Genomic DNA, 18,226 nt, shown 5'->3' with positions numbered 1-18,226 from the left:
CAATCAGTCTGCTTTAAAGCGTTTTTGTCAAACCGGTGGGGATTCAGCCTTAGGCAGCCGTCGGCTCTCGTCTTAAGTTCCAGGCTTTCTTACCCGTTACTCACACCTACATTCGCTAAACAGGGTGTCACTAAATCCGTGACAGGGTGACACTATATCGATGACAGGGTGTCATCCGAATCGGTTAGAGCAGCGGTTCCCAAACTGCCATCAGCGGACCAACTGGGGTCCGTACAACAGTTTGAAAGGGTCCGCAAGGAGAATTAGTCTTTAAGTTTTTCAACAGTAGGCTTTAGCGAATGTTTTTAAATTTTAGTTTATGTTTTAATCATTATCTGTCATCATTATTAGTCTATAGCAAGATTCACACCAGACGCGGTTGGCGGCAAGTGGCGCGTTTTTGCGTTCGACGGCAAGCGACGGGGTATTCACACCAGACGGCGTCATGCCGTGACGGCGTGATTTTTTAGCTTGAAACGGCTGACGGCAAAGTTAAATCAGATTTAACTTTTCCGTCAGCCGCACTACTTGCAGACTGAAGAGCTGTGTGCAGAACCTTGTTGCAACGGGACAATTTCGTAGTTTTAAGTTGGTTTGCTTGAGGATAGAAGGTTTATGTAATATTTATTTATGGTAAGGGTACAGTTTGTCTTTCCCTAATATTTTTTTTTGAAAAAGTGTCGCAAGAAGAATAAAAGACACGATGAAAGGTGCAATAATGTTGGTTTGATTTAATTATTTTGGTGTTGTGTTGTAGACTTTTGTTAAGATAAAATTTTGCTTAAAAAACAATGGAATTCAATAAAATGCTGATACAATTGGTGCAGGATTCTCCCTGTATATATGATTCTGGTAGCAGCCAGTACAAGGATCAAAAGTGGAAAGAAAATGTGTGGAAACATATTGCCCAACAAACTGGCCAGACAAATAAGACTTGATACCCGGTAAATTATTTTAATCATGACACGATTATCAATGTTGCAGTTGAAACTTGCATGAAGCGCTGGAAGAGTTTGCGAGACCGCTTTGCTAAAGAAAAGAGGAAGAATGAAAATGCACAAAAAAGTGGTGCTGCTGCTGCAAATTTACAGGGTGGGAGCACTATGAGGCTCTTAAATTTTTGCAAGAGCATTTGAGGCATAAAGTGTGTGATTTTTAAAATTAATAGAAATTTTTTAAATGTGCTCTGTTAACAACTGTGATTTTTCATAGGACTGTTGGCAACTTTCGCCAAACCTCCAGTCCAATTATTAATTTCACACAAGATGAAGCTATGCCAGAAGATGGTATTTTTATATTTGTTTGGTTTCAATTAATTCAACTTAACATATACTAATGTATAGTGTCTTGCACTTTTTGTATGCTTTATGTGCACTTTTGTACAGTCTAGTTGTGTTCAATTTCATATGCTCCTGGTGTTTTGTTAGTGTCTTGTATTTTTATATGCTTTTTTGTACTTTTTATATTCCAAGTGTTAATTGTGTGTACTCATGGTATTCTGTTACCTCATTATATTTTTTGTTCTGTATTATTAGCCAATGTTTATGCTGTTTCTGGCTTATCAAACATGAAAATGGGCAAAAGCTTTGTTTGCTTTATTGAATATGTACAAAAAAAAATTTAACAAAATAGTGAATGAAAGAACGAGGTTCATATGTAGCAAAGGTAATGCAGATCCTTACTGGGCTTTAATAACAAATTGTTCACATTGCTAAGATATTTGTCTTAATAAATAAAAAACATGCATGACTATTTGATTCTTTACTGGGGTGGGGTTTAATATACTCCTTCTGTCAAGCACACTGACCCACTTTATTTGGCTATAAGTGTCCAAAAGCGCAAATAACCATGGACACATAAGTTATGAACCGTTACTTTTCGTGCCCTTTTGAATTTGGCAAAGCCTTTGTTCAGTACAAAATGATCCATTTCTATTCCGCTGTGTTTGCAAGACAAAAACACTTCGTCGCCGCGTCGCCAAACGCATAGCTGGTGTGAACGCCGTTTTTGCGTCAAACGTCGCGCGGAAGAAACGCGATCAACCGTTGCCGCCGCTTATCGCCAGCCGTCATCGTCAACCGCGTCTGGTGTGCAGAGCCCTTATTTTGTGCTTTATTATTCGGTAATAAAGCGTGTTTTATTATTTCTCTTGTGACATCATCAACAACCAATTGTGCTGTAATAGCTGCTATCAGCGAATCGTTCGCATTAGTCGCATTAGAAAGAATCGTGACTGCACTAGTGCACTACAAGAAACATGGGTCAACTGACCCTTGAATCTTTATAGAACCGCGAAAGATCAAAATGATTGCAACGGTTCCACCAGGCAAAATTTAAAAAAAAGTTTGGGAACCACTATGGTTACAGGGTGTCACCAAATCAGTAACGGGGTGTCAACAAATCAGGGACAGGGTGACACCGAATCAATGAAATGGTGTCAGTAATTGGGTGACACTGGCAGGGTGTCATAAAAAAGTCACAACCCCTGTTGCCTGTTGATAGTTTGACCAAATGTTAGGCAGGAAAAGATATGACGTAATGCTTACCGCAGCTTTTTATTTGGGTAAGGATACGGGTTGGCGTTTGGGTTGTTGGGGTAGGTCAAGTATTATTATATTTATTCTCGTAGGACCTAGATCAATAGATGCCGATAAAGTATTATTTATCGTTGTAAGTATCTTGCATTAAGCGTTACCTCAGACGTTATCCTGCGTCTTGGACTCAACATTTGGTCGAAATATTTTCCTTGGCTTTGTGGTGGCTGCGCTACTTAGACGTTTATGAGTTTTTAAACTAATATGAATAACCTTACCCGTATAACTAGCGATCGAGTCCTGTTTTTTTGAAGAGTAGACTCATATAGGTATTACCCTATAATATAAATCAATTTTGGCACGCTTAAGGCGCTGGTCTAGAATCCTTCTACATTTATTTTAACACTAACGAAACAGAGTTGTCAAAGTTGAAATTGCCAGGAAGGCATATACATGTGATAAACGTTATTAACCCAAACCCTAGCTCTCATCCTAACCCAAATATTGTTAGCAATATAAACCCCTGGACGGAAATGTGGTAGGATTCTATAGACCAGCGCCAAATATTAATATTTTTTGTTTTGTTAAAAGTCTGATTGCTGGATAAGATATGTTGCATTTATGTGTGAAAAATTTGACTGAAAATGTAAGTAGAAAGTAATGCAAAAAAACGTTCTACAAATACTGCATGCCGCAATGCACATTATTTTGGTAGGGTTTGGGTTTGGGTGAGTCAAGTAAATAATTATTTTTCAATGCTTTGTGATTATGTGCTCTTTTTTATTCTCAAGATAACAACTTATTGCGAAATTCAGCTGGCAATTTCTTTTCTTTAACTAAAATGGCAAACCAAGGTCCAAGCTATGGTTTCAGCAGAGAAGTGAAAATGAAGGTAAAAACCAGACTAATAGGTGGAAATTTAACTCTTCTTTGTAATACACTTTATATATATGCTTATGTTGATTTAATATTTTAAATTAGATTTGCCATGTAGTGCACTGTGGCCACGAAACACATACCCCTTTTTGGAATTTTCAGAATATTTTGTTTATATTAAAAACATTGACCAATAAGCAAACAATGAATAATTTATAGTTATACATTAACTGGTTGTTTACCAAAACACCCAAGTGTTTTAAATAGATACATAATCACATATAGGTGTATGCATATGATATTAGAGCGGCCAGGCAAATAAGCACTTCCTAATCTATTTACTCGGGATTAAAGCAATTTAACTGGATTAGGAAAGTGCTTCTCAACCTTTTTTTATCTTGTGGTCCCTCTAAACCGCGGTTATTTGTTGACCTAAACATTTTTTAAAGAGAAATTTTGACCGAAAAACTTTAGACCTATTAGAAATACATTTATTTAAACAACACACACAACTATTTAACCAGAAACCACTCTTCGACACAAATATTAACAGATATTAAATGCAACATTCCAACACTAATGCTAGTGGTGTGTGCATCTACTCAAAAAATAACATTCTGTAAAAGAAAGAGAAGATTTACAAATAACTATACCAGAAATATGTGAAAATATATAGTTGGAGGTGGGACTGCATAATGTAAACGAAAAACATTATTTAAGTAATCCATAGGCACCCCGAGCCTGACATTGTAAACTTTTAAAACAAATTCACAAAAACATAGAATTTTTTGAAAAATTAAATACAGCTAACTACATTGAAGGTGACTTCAACATTGATTTACTAAATAGTAAAGAAAAGCAATAAAAGCAAGTAAATATTAGAAATACAAACAGAAGTCAAATACCAAGAAGGTATAAACAACACTTTAAGCCAGGGGTTCTTAAAGTTTTATTACCGCGGACCCCTAAAAATTTTTTTGACGTCGCGTGGACCACGATAGGCAAATTTTTTCAAAAAATGACGTCACAATACAAATGAACTTCATAAATCTGTTGATTTCGGTCTAAATACAGTCAGTGCAAACCTTTTTGTTTTTAATTAAACTGCTTTCTTCAAAAAAATGATTACTTTTTAAATTTACACTAATTTTCACTTAGGCCTTCATGGACCCCCTAAAACTAATTTACGGACCCCCAAGGGGCCATGGACCCCAGTTTAAGAGACCCCTGCTTTAAGCCTTCACTATTAGATCACTACTATACAAATGATATTGAAAGGCATATAATACCAGTATTACAACATGATGTATCAGGAAATTTTAACCAAGAAAATTTTCTTAATGTACCCCAATAAATTCTACCAATTAGAAGATTATGTATATAACTTTACAGGAAAAAATTCCATTGTTTATAAATATATTGAAAAACATATTAGGAAAACATGCCCCAATGCGACCTCTAACAAGAAGAGAAAAATACAAGTCATAGATAACACCTGGCATACTAAAATGAATTAAAAAGAAAAACATAATGTTTCAAATGATACTGCTACAGATATATACTTAGCTAAGAAAAACGCAACACCCCGTTGACGCATTCAAGTCACATGATTGTAATTGCGCAGGAAACGCTATGGAATTGTGGTGTCAGAACTTTTTATTTTCAATTTGCGCTACCTTCAATATTAACACTAAATTGATTTATTTATGATGGGTAGCTTGACTTTGATGACTGTAAAGTCCTTTCGCTGTCCTTGTGTTACTCTCCATGTGATTTTTTTCAATGCTTGCAAAGATGCACAAAAATAAGTTAATCTTTAATCTTTTGGTGCAAAACTCTTGAAAATGTTAGTTGATATTTTTTGCATATAAAAAATACAAACACTTTAAAAACATGCAAGAAAAATAAGCAAATGGTTCTTTCAGAAAATTGCTGTGCAAATAGTTTAGCCTAGTTGAAATTTGGCTAAAACTAACAAAGACTTAACAACATGTTATAGAAATAGGAAATGGGATTATTGTGAATCACCACTGAAAAGACACCGAAATACCACTCAATACGTTTGAGATATACCCAACTATCTAATGCAAAGTCGTTCGAGCTGAACCTAATGCGATGTGGTTAACTCTGTCGACTCGCTTAAACCTTTATTCCCTAATAAATAACAGTGTTAAAATGTTGTTAGATATTATTCAAAATGTGACCAGTTTTGTTAAATGCCACAAACTGAAGGTTAATTATTGCATAAATTGCTGACAATATACGCTTGCGCAAGTACAGATTTCATGCACTGGTTTACTGTCACCTTATAAAGTCGTATACCACTTAGTCAATCAGAGGTGTGGATAAATTATAAAGCACTGTAGGAGAATAAATTATTTATCTTTAACACTTTGTATTTTTTAAACCAAACCAAGAGTAAAAAGGATACGGATATCCAATTCAACATAATTAGGAAAAAAAAACTTCTGTAAACATCCAACAGAAGTTGTATTGATTTGTACCTCAAGACAGTGTTTTTCAACCTATGGGTTTCCGATGGATTTGGTTGGGTCGCTGAGCAAGTGGTTCACATGGTTAGATTTATTGAGATTGGTTCTGCTTTTGAGCAAGATTTCTCCTAAATTTACAAACTGAAAGCATCACAAAGACGCAACCAATATTTGACAAATTTGAACTTATTCATGCTAGATCCTATTTCTTCTTTGTTCACTTAAAGCTTGCAAAAACTTTAGTGAAGATATTAGGCTTGCCACAGCTTCGCCTTCAAATTTATGCTTGTTATTTTGCTTGATCTGATAAAAGGTGAAATACTGCCATGTAGTATATAATTTGTGATTATTCCTGTATATTATGCTATATTTTTGTAACGCCTTTAATATTTGTTTTTAAACAACCATGTTTATAACAATTTTTGTAAAATGTATATAAATTTGCCACCAAAACATTTAATTTGTAGATGGCAGCCAAATATGATCAGTATTTGGAAGAAGATTTGCGTGAATGGATTGCAGCATGTTCTGGCTGCGAAATAATGAGGGAACAGTCTTTTCAAAACTGGCTGAAAGACGGTACCGTCCTTTGCATGTAAATGCTTTCAATATGTTGAACTTGACCCTAACAAAACTAAGTGTATCTTATATATATTTTGTAAGGATTAAATAGCAAAAAGGCTTTTCTTTTCGCTTGATAGTATAGGGTTCGGATTTTGCACTTGCCTGCTTGCCAATGCGGGGTAATTCACTCGAAGTGAGTACTGATTGACATACCCTCACCTTGACTAGAGAGTGTCAAAACGTGTTGTTGTTACCAGGCCTACTGACAAACAATTCCCATTTCAACAAATATTTTTCACATTTTTATAATAAAAAAGTTTGTTTATAGGGGCTGATTAAAGCGGTTAAAAAAAAATACCCACAACATGCCTTACAAAACTTATGTGCAACAAGATCGCTCTTTCTAACTTGTTTATGTCCTTTTCATTTTCAGAATTAAATTAGCATAGCACAGTATGATTTGCTTAATGCATGCAGTTATGGGTGCACATAGTGCTGGCTAGTGCTTATTTGTGCACACTCACCCATCTGACGAGTGCAAATTTTGATTCATTACTATCCCTGTCGCAAGACATGGTTGCCAAGTCAAGTTGGCGCGCAGTAGAAAAACAGTGAAGTCCTAACTTCACAGAACGTAGATTAAACTAAGTTGATGGTGAATAATTATTTATTCGATCCATTTCAGATACCACACACAACACTGCCTTTTGATTATAGGTATACTGTTTTAACAAAATAGTAAGCGATTTCATGTTTTGAAAAATCACATGTTTTTAAATTTCTATTTAGTTAATTTTTTTGCCATTTTAAACAAACTTTTTGCATTACCTGCGCATTTTTATGACTCCGTAGCTAATAAGTATATCAAATAAGCTATGTTTTCTCAGGTAAGGAGTTTTGTATTAGATTTGTTGCAAGCTGGTGCTGTGTCCTAAAAAAAAGGCTGCCAAATTTTTAAGAAAAATAATATTGTTCTATCCATATTAAAAAATCTCCACTATTAAGAACACAGTTTGCAACTTTATCTACTTGTAAAACAAGCCTCATTTCTTCTTTTAATATAAATAACTTCAAATACCAATTCAGAGCAATGAGTTCAATTGCTGTATTCATATAGCCTTATTTAATGAAATAACATAGGTGTGTACCTACAATTTTCATTAAATAAAAACTGCATATATAATATATATATATATATATATATATATATATATATACATTACATTACAATGTTTTGAATTATAGATTGATTGATAAACTCAAGCCTGGTTTGTTGAAGAAGAATATGCCGCATCAAGATATGTTAAACCCATTCAGATGTGTAAGCAGATTTATTGTGTTGTGTACCTAAATCCTTTTAATTTCTGAATAAAGTAATGTTTAATGGCACACCATTACTCATACACCTAATTGTTTTCATGTTGTTTATTTAGTATGGAGAACTTGCTTTGTAAAAACTATTAAAATATTATTAACACAAATTTCAAGGTAAATGGTGCAATATTTGAATTTCTCCAGCGGTTTCCCAAATTTTGGAATTGAAACTTTTTGGTGTTTAAATGAAACACTTGCGGTCTCTTAAAACTACTTAGCGGTCACCCAAACCAAACCTTAAAAAAAAACTGACTACAGACTTCATTTTTTAATTAGAGCAAAATGAGGCTAATTCTAACGTGATTTGTAAATTTCCAGGTGACCTAGTTGTAGTTTTAATCTAATTCAGAATTTATGAAAATCGCTACTTTGTCTAATGGCATTTTTAGTCACTCTGTCATATTAAACACTTTGAATGGATACTCTTCGGTCAACATGATTTGTAGGTGATTTAAAGCAGCGTGGTCAAACTATATTTTGTCGCGGGCCAACATGATCAATTTGTTTCATATGGCGGGCCAAAGATGTAATGGCGTGTTCAACTTTTAGTTGGCGGTTGACATATGACGTAATAATTCATGTATTCTTTAGAATTGTCTAGTTTTTTAGAATTGTCCAGTTTTTTCAAACAACTAATGTGCAATTATGCAACCGAAGTAAATTTAATGCTTTTTTTCAGTTTCCGTTTGCCAAATGTTTATCATAAAAGTTTACTTGAACACACAAAAAAAGATTAGCACTATATTATCTCCACATCTGTATGGCTGAACCATAAACACATAAAAACTTAAAAAATAAGATCACGGGTCAATAAAAAGAGTCCGAGGGCCAAAACTAGTGGGACCACAGTGATTTAAAGTATACAAATTAGCACAGGAAGGAAATCTCTCATTTGCATTTTTATGACAAAAAATTTTATTTGAACTAAGTTGGTGGTGAATAATTGAAATTGAATGTAATTCTAGTTTATATTGAAGTTTTCAAATTCTGATCTAATTTGCGGAAAAAAGAAATGCTTTAATTTTAATTCTAATTGTAATCTAACTTTCAAAAGCAAATAATTCTAATTGTCCAAAGTGTAGAATTGAGATCAAAATTCTTTTAACCATGTGCTGTGCAGTGTGTTTTCATAATTTGGATTTACAATATAAGGGTTTAGTTGTCCTTTCGGTCCAGCTCATTGAGCATATAAATATAATACCTGCAACTATATGGCTTTTGTAATAAAACCTTGCGGTCAATTCAAGTAAATTACTGGTATAATTTACCTTCATAAAACGATCTAATTATTTTAGATGGAAAACATTGGTGAGTTTTTAAAGGCAATACAGCGGTTGGGAGTTCCTGCACCTTCCTTGTGCACAACTGCTGATCTGTTCAATGGATCGGGAATGCCACAGGTGTAACAATTTTTTAATCTTATTCGTAAAAGTTTTATTTTGCTATAAAGCATTTGCTTCAACACACTCAACAAATTATACACCAAATTCTTAAAAAGCAATAAACGCTATTTTTGATGCAATATTAAATTTACATAGTTTAAAATAATGCTTTACTAATGCCAAAGTTGTTATGATTTTGCAGGTTCAGACTTGCTTACTTGCCTTGATTGACCAGGTCAGTGATTGACATTTTTGTACTTTTGTTTAGTTAAGCCTGTTGGCAATTTGCCATATTTTTAGGCGATGTCCCAAGGACTAACAGATACAGATATAGGCATCCGAATGGGTGAGAAGAAGCATCGTAATTGGACGCAGGAACAACTTAAAGCTGGAGAAAGCATTATAGGTCTTCAGGTGAGAAACATAATTGCTTCTAATTTACCATAAAAAACATAAACAAAAACAAATCCGTCGTTGTAGATTTTGTTTTGTTTTACAGTCACTGATTACTTAAATTTATCCATTCACTAGTTTGTGTGATATGTTCACAGCAAAGCGATGAAAGGTGTTCAACTATTCTATTTTGATTTGCTTAGTGGTGATGTAGTGTTAATGAGTGCCTTCCTTGTCAGGTTGTGATGTATAGTCACCTTTTTATTGTTATTTATTGTAGCAAGGATTTTCTGTGCGATTAGCACAAAGAGCCATTACATAATAGAATCTATTCATTATAACACCTTTATGATATATTTTCAATGTTAATTTTTCGTTTTTGATTCGTATTGCCACTTTAACCATGTTCGACAATTATCTACCAAAAAGTTTCCAAATTAGACTGGAACAAAATTATTTACACGTTAGGTCAAAATTTTATTACAATTATTTAAAATTTATTAAAAATTAAGTTAAAATCGGTAAACAAATGCAAAAAAACGTTGTTTAAAAATTAACAAAAACTGCAGTGAGCTGTTAAGTTAATTATGATATCAAATTAAGTTATGATTTACATCCATCAACATTTTAACTGTATTATATCTTCAATAGAGGCGATCCGGCAGAAATTAACCAGCGAGGTCTAGTTTAGTTTATCGCATTAGGTTTAGCTCGAACTTCGTTTTTGTTTTATATATTTGTGTATCTCTTATTGACAAATGTATTGAATATACTATATCTTACTTCGGTGATAATTTGCAATTATTTTCTATAAGTATGCTACTGCCGATATCAGAGATACACAACTATTTCAATAAGTATGCTATTGCTATAAGGTCTATTTTTGCAATTCTTTTTTCCAATTCGTGCAATTCTTGTTATATACTGGTACGTTTACTTTTCTTCGTTTATGTATACAGTTAAAAAATATGAGAACCCCATTTTCATATAACGACTAAACCTAAATTACCAGCAACTTAATTTAAACATATCACATTACTCTTTTTGTGGTTAAATGCAGGCCGGCACCAACAAATATGCTAATCAATCTGGAATGACTGCCTACGGCTCGTCAAGACCTCTTTACGACAAGAAGTACACGAAGGACTCGTCTTAATTCCTGGTGTTTCGAGCTTAGAAAATGTATGAACCCATTCCGTATGTTTCATACCAGACGTTGTTAATTTTAATAAATCGCGTGATGTACCTTTCTAAAATCGCCACCTAAACTAACTACTTTTTATACATTTTTGTACCTTTTCTGCACTACCATGTGGTGTCTGTTTTCCTAACTACTTCTTCACGTTTTTGTAACCACTCTTCACCCCTTTTATGCCTGATGTGTGTATTCTGTACAGTTAGTCGATATTAACCAAGCACTGCTCATGTCACTTGTTTTTTGCTGTCTAACATCTGTATATCGTACCATCTTTGATCCAACGTTTTGTGAGTGACAAAAGTCAATGAGCGAAATATTAGGACTCATTAGGTTATTATGTCAAACTTTACCGGCATAATAAAACTATTTGCAAACCAATTAGTAATTAGGAAAAGTTCAGTATTATCTCTAGCTAACACAACATCTCATTTTAAAGATTACTTAAAATAATATCAAATGTCCACTTAATGCCGCTGTGAAATCCTTTATTGTACCCCATATAGATAGCTCAAACAATACTTCACTTGGCATACTACCAATGCTTTAATATTTTACATCCATATTCTTTGTTCGTTTATTTTGAATACCCCTTTCCTTTACCTGTTCTCATGAGTTTCACGAGCCTAACAGCATACCGAATCGGAACAATTTACCGTGAAAAGTATTTTCCGCGTACGTATTTTATTTGCCTTGCTTTATCAACGTTTTTGAACTTTTTGTTGGCCAAACAAACAATAGTACGACGAAATGCATCCTCCGCTGTTACAGATTAAATATTATCTGCGTCTAAAGTTTTTTGTTCGCTGCTTCTTCTTGTAGTTGTTGGTTTATTGTGCAACAAAACTGAATCGCTGGATAACCTGATATTTCTAATATAATTGGAAAATTTTTCTGTTTAAAAATTTTGACCTTAAGTTACCCGAAGATGTAGTTCTAATATATAGAACTATTCTGAAAACATTAATTAATTTAGGATGGGTTTCCATCATAAAACTATTCTGATAACACCCATCTAGTTAAAGATATGTTGTGTTATATATTACTATTCTCATTACTTTTGATCGTAATAAACCCTAAATCTTGCCGTCATAGTGCCATTTCTTACTCCATATTTTTAATGTTCTAAGTTTGTGCACACGCGAGGTTGTCAGAAAGCTTCGGTTTCATGCCGTGACTGTTTCAATTTTAAATGCTATAGTCGATAGTTTCGCATTCCTTGTTGCAATCTATTTCGTATATCATCTGCGTCTGTTTCTCGCGACAAATAACAATAATACGATACGTCGGTGTGTGTGTGTATGGTAATAAAACAAACGTAATATATATGACAATTTGCGTTGTTTAAATATTTTGATCACTTTAAAGTTTAAAGTAAGGCAAACCCTTAGCCATGGGATTAAAGATGTTCTCAACTAAAACAAATAGACTAGAAAAATTCTGTGATGGTTTACTTAGTCTAAAATTCAGGGGTTCTTAAACTTTTTGTATGTTTTACCTTTGTTAAATTTCGTAGACAAAACTCTCTAAAAATGTTGATTCTTAATTTTACCAAAATACTTTTATTTTCGGAGATAAGGCCCTTTTCCAAGGTCACTATTGTGTTTATTAAGGTTTAGCTAAAAAAGTACAATTTGACGTGATGTCAGTTTATCGCATTTTCTTAGTTGACTTTCAACAAGGTACAAATAAAACAAATTCGGCTAAGGCTAAAATCAGATAAATAAGTCATAATCATTAAGACCTAAACTGCCTTAAAAAGTTTTAGTTTTTTCCGATAAATTTAGGTCTTATTTTGTCATAGATATAATTGCGCATTTTATTTTAATGTTGGTCATTATACCATGGCGTTATATATAATACTCTCGTAGATAGTGTTGCTTTTCGGTTTATATTGTTTTTTCCTCTCAATAAAATATTCCTAAACTAACCACAAGTTCTAAACAAATATAGTCTTTATACCCATCCTTTAGATTTTATGTTAGAATATGCAATACTTATTGCAAATTAGCACCCGAAAAAAAGTTTTAGTTATTGAACCATATTTGCAGTGAAAACATGTTTCAAACACGACAATTTGCCTTTTCCAATAATAGCTAATTAAATTATTGTTCCGCTTGACTAAGTTCGCAAACTATGCTAAAAACATTAGACAATAAAAACGACTAGTACAATTAAATAAACTACAATTTCACTATAACTTAAAACTTTCGTGCCTTGATGTACGTTTATACGTTTTTTAAACCTTGCTGGAATTTAAATTGTATAGAAAATTTAAGAAACTGACATGACATTAAATTTTACTTTTTCAGTTACGCTTTTATTAACACAAAATTCTAGATTTTCTCAAATCGCGCATCGTAACCAGGAGGGTATTTTTCGAGCCCAATATTTTCGAGCTTGCGCATAGCCCACATCAATTTACTTCAACAAATGTGTGTCTTTAGCAGACATCGAGACATGCCAATTTCATATAGCCTGCAAAAAAAGACAATGAGTATCAGCGAAAAATCGTGAATCATTATGCTTAGATCAGTGGTCTCCAACCTTTTTAATAGGCGACCCCAATTTAAATAAAATACAGTTATAATTTACATTACGAATAAAATAAATTCAGATAATGCTTGAACAAAGCAGACGAGCGTAAATTATACACAACAAAATAAATTTGAACTTAACACACGACGGAACATAAATATTTCTTTTTGTTTAAACAATAAATTGCATTCAGTGCTATGGCTGCGTCTGCATAGTATCTCCACTAGTTTTGGCATCCACTTTATATAAACATAACCGCATGTCCATACTCTATTTCCAAGTAATATAGGCCTACGATGTTTCGTGATTATTATGCTCATTGTGCTTTGTCCCTAATCACAAACCATCTGTTTAAAAACGGGATGAGGGTTCAATAACAAAATTCAATAGAGCCGGGTAAGTTGAAGTCATTACGAAAATGTTTACTGAAACTTTTGATTAGGCCTTTTCTGCATCCGCTGTCATAATTAAGAATATAAAGCGGACTCCTTATATCTGCAAACCACGTTTGCCAAGTTAAGTAACAAAAAGTTAAGTTTTTGAAAAACCAGCCCTTTATATGCACACGTTCGCTTGTAATAATCTCATTGCGCTGAATCCCGCTTCGCAAACCCTTTTTGAAAAAAAGCTCTTTATAACTCATTGAAAGAAAGTCGTAGTGAAATAATTTGCGAGGGAAAGTGCTATATGCTGCGCTAAATCAAAGCTATTTTTTGTTAAATGTACCGTCATCTGGTTTAGCACTTTTTTAGAGCTATAGCAGCAATTATATGTACAAAATGCACTTAGTCACGTTTATTAGTGTGACATCATTGTAAAGAAAACGAAATACATAAATCGTATACTTAAGAAGTATGTTTATGGCGTATATGGCGACCCCACAAAAAATGTCAGGCGACCCCACTTGGGGTCGCGACCCACAGGTCGGGGACCACTGGCTTAGATGAACTGACCGCGTACTCACTGGTAATCAGCAACTGCGCTTGCCTACCAACAGCAGCACGTAAACCACAGTTTGAACAACACTGCCTAAAATTACTATATATTAGTCTTTAATCTATATCAGTGCTTCAACCTTTTTCGGAGTGGTAGCCTACACCCTTTTTACGCTTACTCAAAACTTATACACCCTAGTAAAGTATAAGAAATACGTAGCAGTCGTAACATATCTTTATACATATACAAAAATTCATCAGTCATTTTTTGCAAAACGAGGCAAGAGTCTTGTTTCGAGTGCTCCTCTCATAAGCGTATAAACTTCCTTGATAGAATTTCTTGTTTGGTTTTAATTTCAACAAGCGCAGAAAATCCTTGCTCACAGAGGTATGTCATGCCGTCGTGGGCATGCGAACAAGGATGTAAATCGCTTTTCACTGAGATTTCGGTATTTAGGAATGTTAAGAAGCGATACCCAAACTTTAGTATAGTTTTTAAACTGTTTAAGCAGTGCCTTTAGAACCAAATATGATCGTAGTTCAATAAATACCCCGGCTAAGTAGCCCAAGCTACTCTTCCAAATGCGGCCCGCGGAACCAAAATTTGTGGCCTGCGGTGTGCTTTGGTTTTTGAATCGCACTACAAAACATTCAGTTGTAGGCTTGTGAAATTGCTTGAGGGCATCATTGCAACCATATTTTGCTCTAACTATAGTGTGTTACAAACTTTTAATTTAAATATCCTTAAGTTACTGTTTTGTGCTGGCAAATCTTAATCATAAAGACACGTCAAAACAACAGGTTACTACAGGTCCAACTGGTCGCACTGGTAGCACGATAATATCTCACAATGGTCAGTGAGAGACGGCAACGTAACGCAGCTGCTATCACAGGGATCGGCAACCTTTTTTTAGTCGTGGGCCAAAACCAAACTCAGAAAGGTCTCTGCAGGCCGCGATTTTTTTGGCATACCGTCATTTCTTTTAAATTCTTGCAAGTTTTTAGTATTACATTGCCCAAAATAAAAAATAAAAAAATGTTAAAAAATATATGTGTCTAATATTTTTGAATTCGTTTTCCGTTTTTCTACGACGCACTTGGCAGCCTTTCTCGGCGCAGCGGTAAAGAAGCGCTAAAAGACAGCATCAAAACGTGAACAAACCGAATGTATAAAGATTATACGCGGAAGCGCGAATTTTTTTTAAATGAACTCGTGTCTAGTTTGTCAAATAGGCGACGGGCCGGATAAATTACATTGGAGGGCCGTAGGTTGCCGACCCGTGTGCTATCAGATAACTAGTGATCGGTCTATTGTCATGCGTTGTCTGGTACACCCATGTACATCCCATTTAAGTGGTACAACCTTTAAAAATTGTGGTACACCCTGGGTTGTACGCTAAACCCGGTTTTAAAAGCACTGCTCTATATAAGCTTCCGTGATCCTACTAATACCTATTTTGAAATGACTGTGCAAGGGGTTGGTATTGCAAAAGTATTAAAAGTATTTTTTGACCAATTTGTTGAAACTTAATGTCTAACACTTGGAACACACCCAAAGCGTAAAATTTAGATAAGCTAATGAAATTGAAAAGTTCCGACTAAAAATAAACTTTCCAAGTTGATCACAACGTCCCTCGTGTGGTGTGATTTAGGCCCAGGGCACTACAGTATAACAGTCGCATATGCCTAGTCCATTTTTGGTATTTTGGAATATAAAAACAACGACCACCCTGTGTAATTACTGATAACACAAAAAAAGTTTTCACATGCAAGTTTTATCTGTTTTAATAACGTCAACAATTTTTTTGCCAACAACACCTTACTCAAACCGCACTGTGGCAGCATAGGCCCATACCTCATTTTAATCAATATGCTTTAGTAACTAAAGTTTAGTTTGATAACAAAAGCCACCTTTGTCGCTAACGTTTGCCAATGAGGGATTGAGTATTTTCTCTGTTGCAGATGCTGTTTTATGAAACAGCAGAGTCTGGTGACGTTTCTTTACTTCTATTTGTTGAATGATGACGATGCAATTTCTTTCTAGTCTTGATTTTTCGCCTAACGATGACTGATTTAAAACGAATGATTTAGTTTAGTTTAGTGAGTTATCTGTATTAATAATATAAATTTGCAAACCAGTAACGGATTTTAACCAGATGTATGATTCGAAGGTTTTATATAGCACTTTTGGTGTGCATAAGTCAATATACGCCGAGCAATTTTTAGTTTTAATTAACACTTTTGTATGTCACTAACGAGCCGCTTGGTTTTGACCGACCGTCAGAACACAGTTTTCAAGCCAGTCGTACGTGCTATATAGCAGTGGTCTCCAACCTGTGGGTCGCGACCCCAAGTGGGGTCGCCCAAAATTTTTGTGGGGTCGACTGCTGTTTCTGCACGATTTATGTATTTTGTTTACTTCACATTGATGCCACACTAATAAACGTGACCTTCTAGAATGTAGATTAAGTTTATGTTTTTAGCTCTTAAGAGCTGCTAAATCAGCGATGATAGTGACATTTGACAAAATCAGGTTTCTTTGATTTAGCGGTTGTTTCATTGCGAACATTTTTTCAATGAGGTATAAAAGGGCTGTTTTTTCAAAAAGTCATCTTTATGCTACTAAACTGGGGTAACGTGCGTGGTTAGTTGGTTTGCAGATATAAGGAGTAGGCTTTGAGCATATTGAAAACGAAATATCGTAATATTGTGGAAGTTAAGCATGACATGCGCTTATGCCGCTTAAGCTTATGCAATGTGGAGCTGCAATTTATTGTTGGAAACAAAATGATTTTTTTGTTTTGGTGCGTGTGAATTCAAATTCATATGTTAAATAAAACTTCATAAAGGAAATCATTTTGGTGCACATGTGTAGTCACAGTTCTCTGGAATTTTGCATACATTCGCTCGTGTTACTTTGTTTCCAACATTATTTGAAATATATTTAAACAAAATGGGGTCGTATTGTAAATTCTAATTCAATTTTATTTAAATTGGGGTTGCTTATTAAAAATGTTGCAGACCACTGCTACATAGGATACATAAAAATGAGTGGTAATTTCTCTATGTCTATTGTTCTAAATTTTCTCTATGTCTATTGTTCTACAAATGCCAATAGTTTGCAGTCCATTATTAAAAAAATATTTGGGTTCTAGGCCTACTACTGGAAAACGAATTACTAATGATAAGCGTCTCTTTGTTTCAAACAAAGCGGGAAAAAAATTTTAAAGTCGCTGTTAAAAACGCTGTGTACAAAAATTTGTTCATTTTTCTATAAAATAACAAATTTTGCTTTTGCAGAAGCTAGAAAAATTGCTTAGAAGAAACAAATCTGTTATCAATATCTAAATTAGTATGAAAATAGGGCTTCCATAACTGCAAGGTCATCAAGTTCGAAGATATGTAGGGAGTAAACACGCATTTTTAATCATTAACGAAGGAGTCGTAACTTTCCACAGTCCCTTTGGCGCGTTTAATCTTAGATTAACTATACGCAGTAATATGTAAAAGTGTTGCTTTTAATCTTTTAATTGAAAAATTCGTGACTATTTCAGGTGGCCTACGGTTGTTCATTCAACAATGTATAAGATCTTTTTATTTTTAAATGTACAAAGTATATAGAGTTTATTGTTTAGATTAGAAAAGAGATATATTATTTGCAGAGAATGTAAATACTTGTTTTTTAAATTATAAATATTCAACACCGGCTGGTGCACAACACTCCCCACTGCCAGGAACAGTTGTTTTACAGTTTTCGTTTTTAATAATTCTATTCAGCCGTATTCGCAAACTTAAATTATATACGGGCAAAATAATTATCACAATAACTTATATGATTATTGCGAACAACTTCGTTGGTCATATACTGTTCGAATGTTCAGTAAAATTGGCTTATAGTGACATTTGAAGGGACCGCTGAAAATCGTATCACTATAAAGCGAAG

The 18,226-nt window shown here is 34.1% G+C and overlaps 1 protein-coding gene across 1 annotated transcript; it reads left to right on the top strand.

Annotated features, from left to right (window-relative positions):
• The first annotated feature begins 3,330 nt into the window (after positions 1-3,330).
• LOC146164048 (calponin-3-like) lies at positions 3,331-12,094 on the top strand. Its single transcript, XM_083381978.1, has 7 exons — positions 3,331-3,426; positions 6,370-6,497; positions 7,712-7,787; positions 9,136-9,240; positions 9,425-9,457; positions 9,523-9,636; positions 10,676-12,094. The coding sequence occupies exons 1-7, from the start codon at positions 3,376-3,378 to the stop codon at positions 10,769-10,771; spliced, it is 603 nt and encodes a 200-aa protein (XP_083238104.1). The 5' UTR covers positions 3,331-3,375; the 3' UTR covers positions 10,772-12,094.
• The last annotated feature ends 6,132 nt before the right edge of the window (positions 12,095-18,226 follow it).

The sequence above is a fragment of the Ascidiella aspersa genome, chromosome 2, assembly GCF_963924565.1.
Source record: "Ascidiella aspersa chromosome 2, kaAscAspe10.2, whole genome shotgun sequence".
Lineage (NCBI taxonomy): Eukaryota > Metazoa > Chordata > Ascidiacea > Phlebobranchia > Ascidiidae > Ascidiella > Ascidiella aspersa.
This window is presented reverse-complemented; position numbering and strand designations above follow the sequence as displayed.

Coding starts and splice junctions, on each gene's coding strand:
- LOC146164048 (XM_083381978.1), top strand. CDS start 3,376: ATGGCAAACCAAGGTCCAAGCTATGGTTTCAGCAGAGAAGTGAAAATG. Junction 6,498..7,711: donor GACGGTACCGTCCTTTGCAT/GTAAATGCTTTC, acceptor TTTGAATTATAG/ATTGATTGATAAACTCAAGC. Junction 9,637..10,675: donor AAAGCATTATAGGTCTTCAG/GTGAGAAACATA, acceptor GGTTAAATGCAG/GCCGGCACCAACAAATATGC.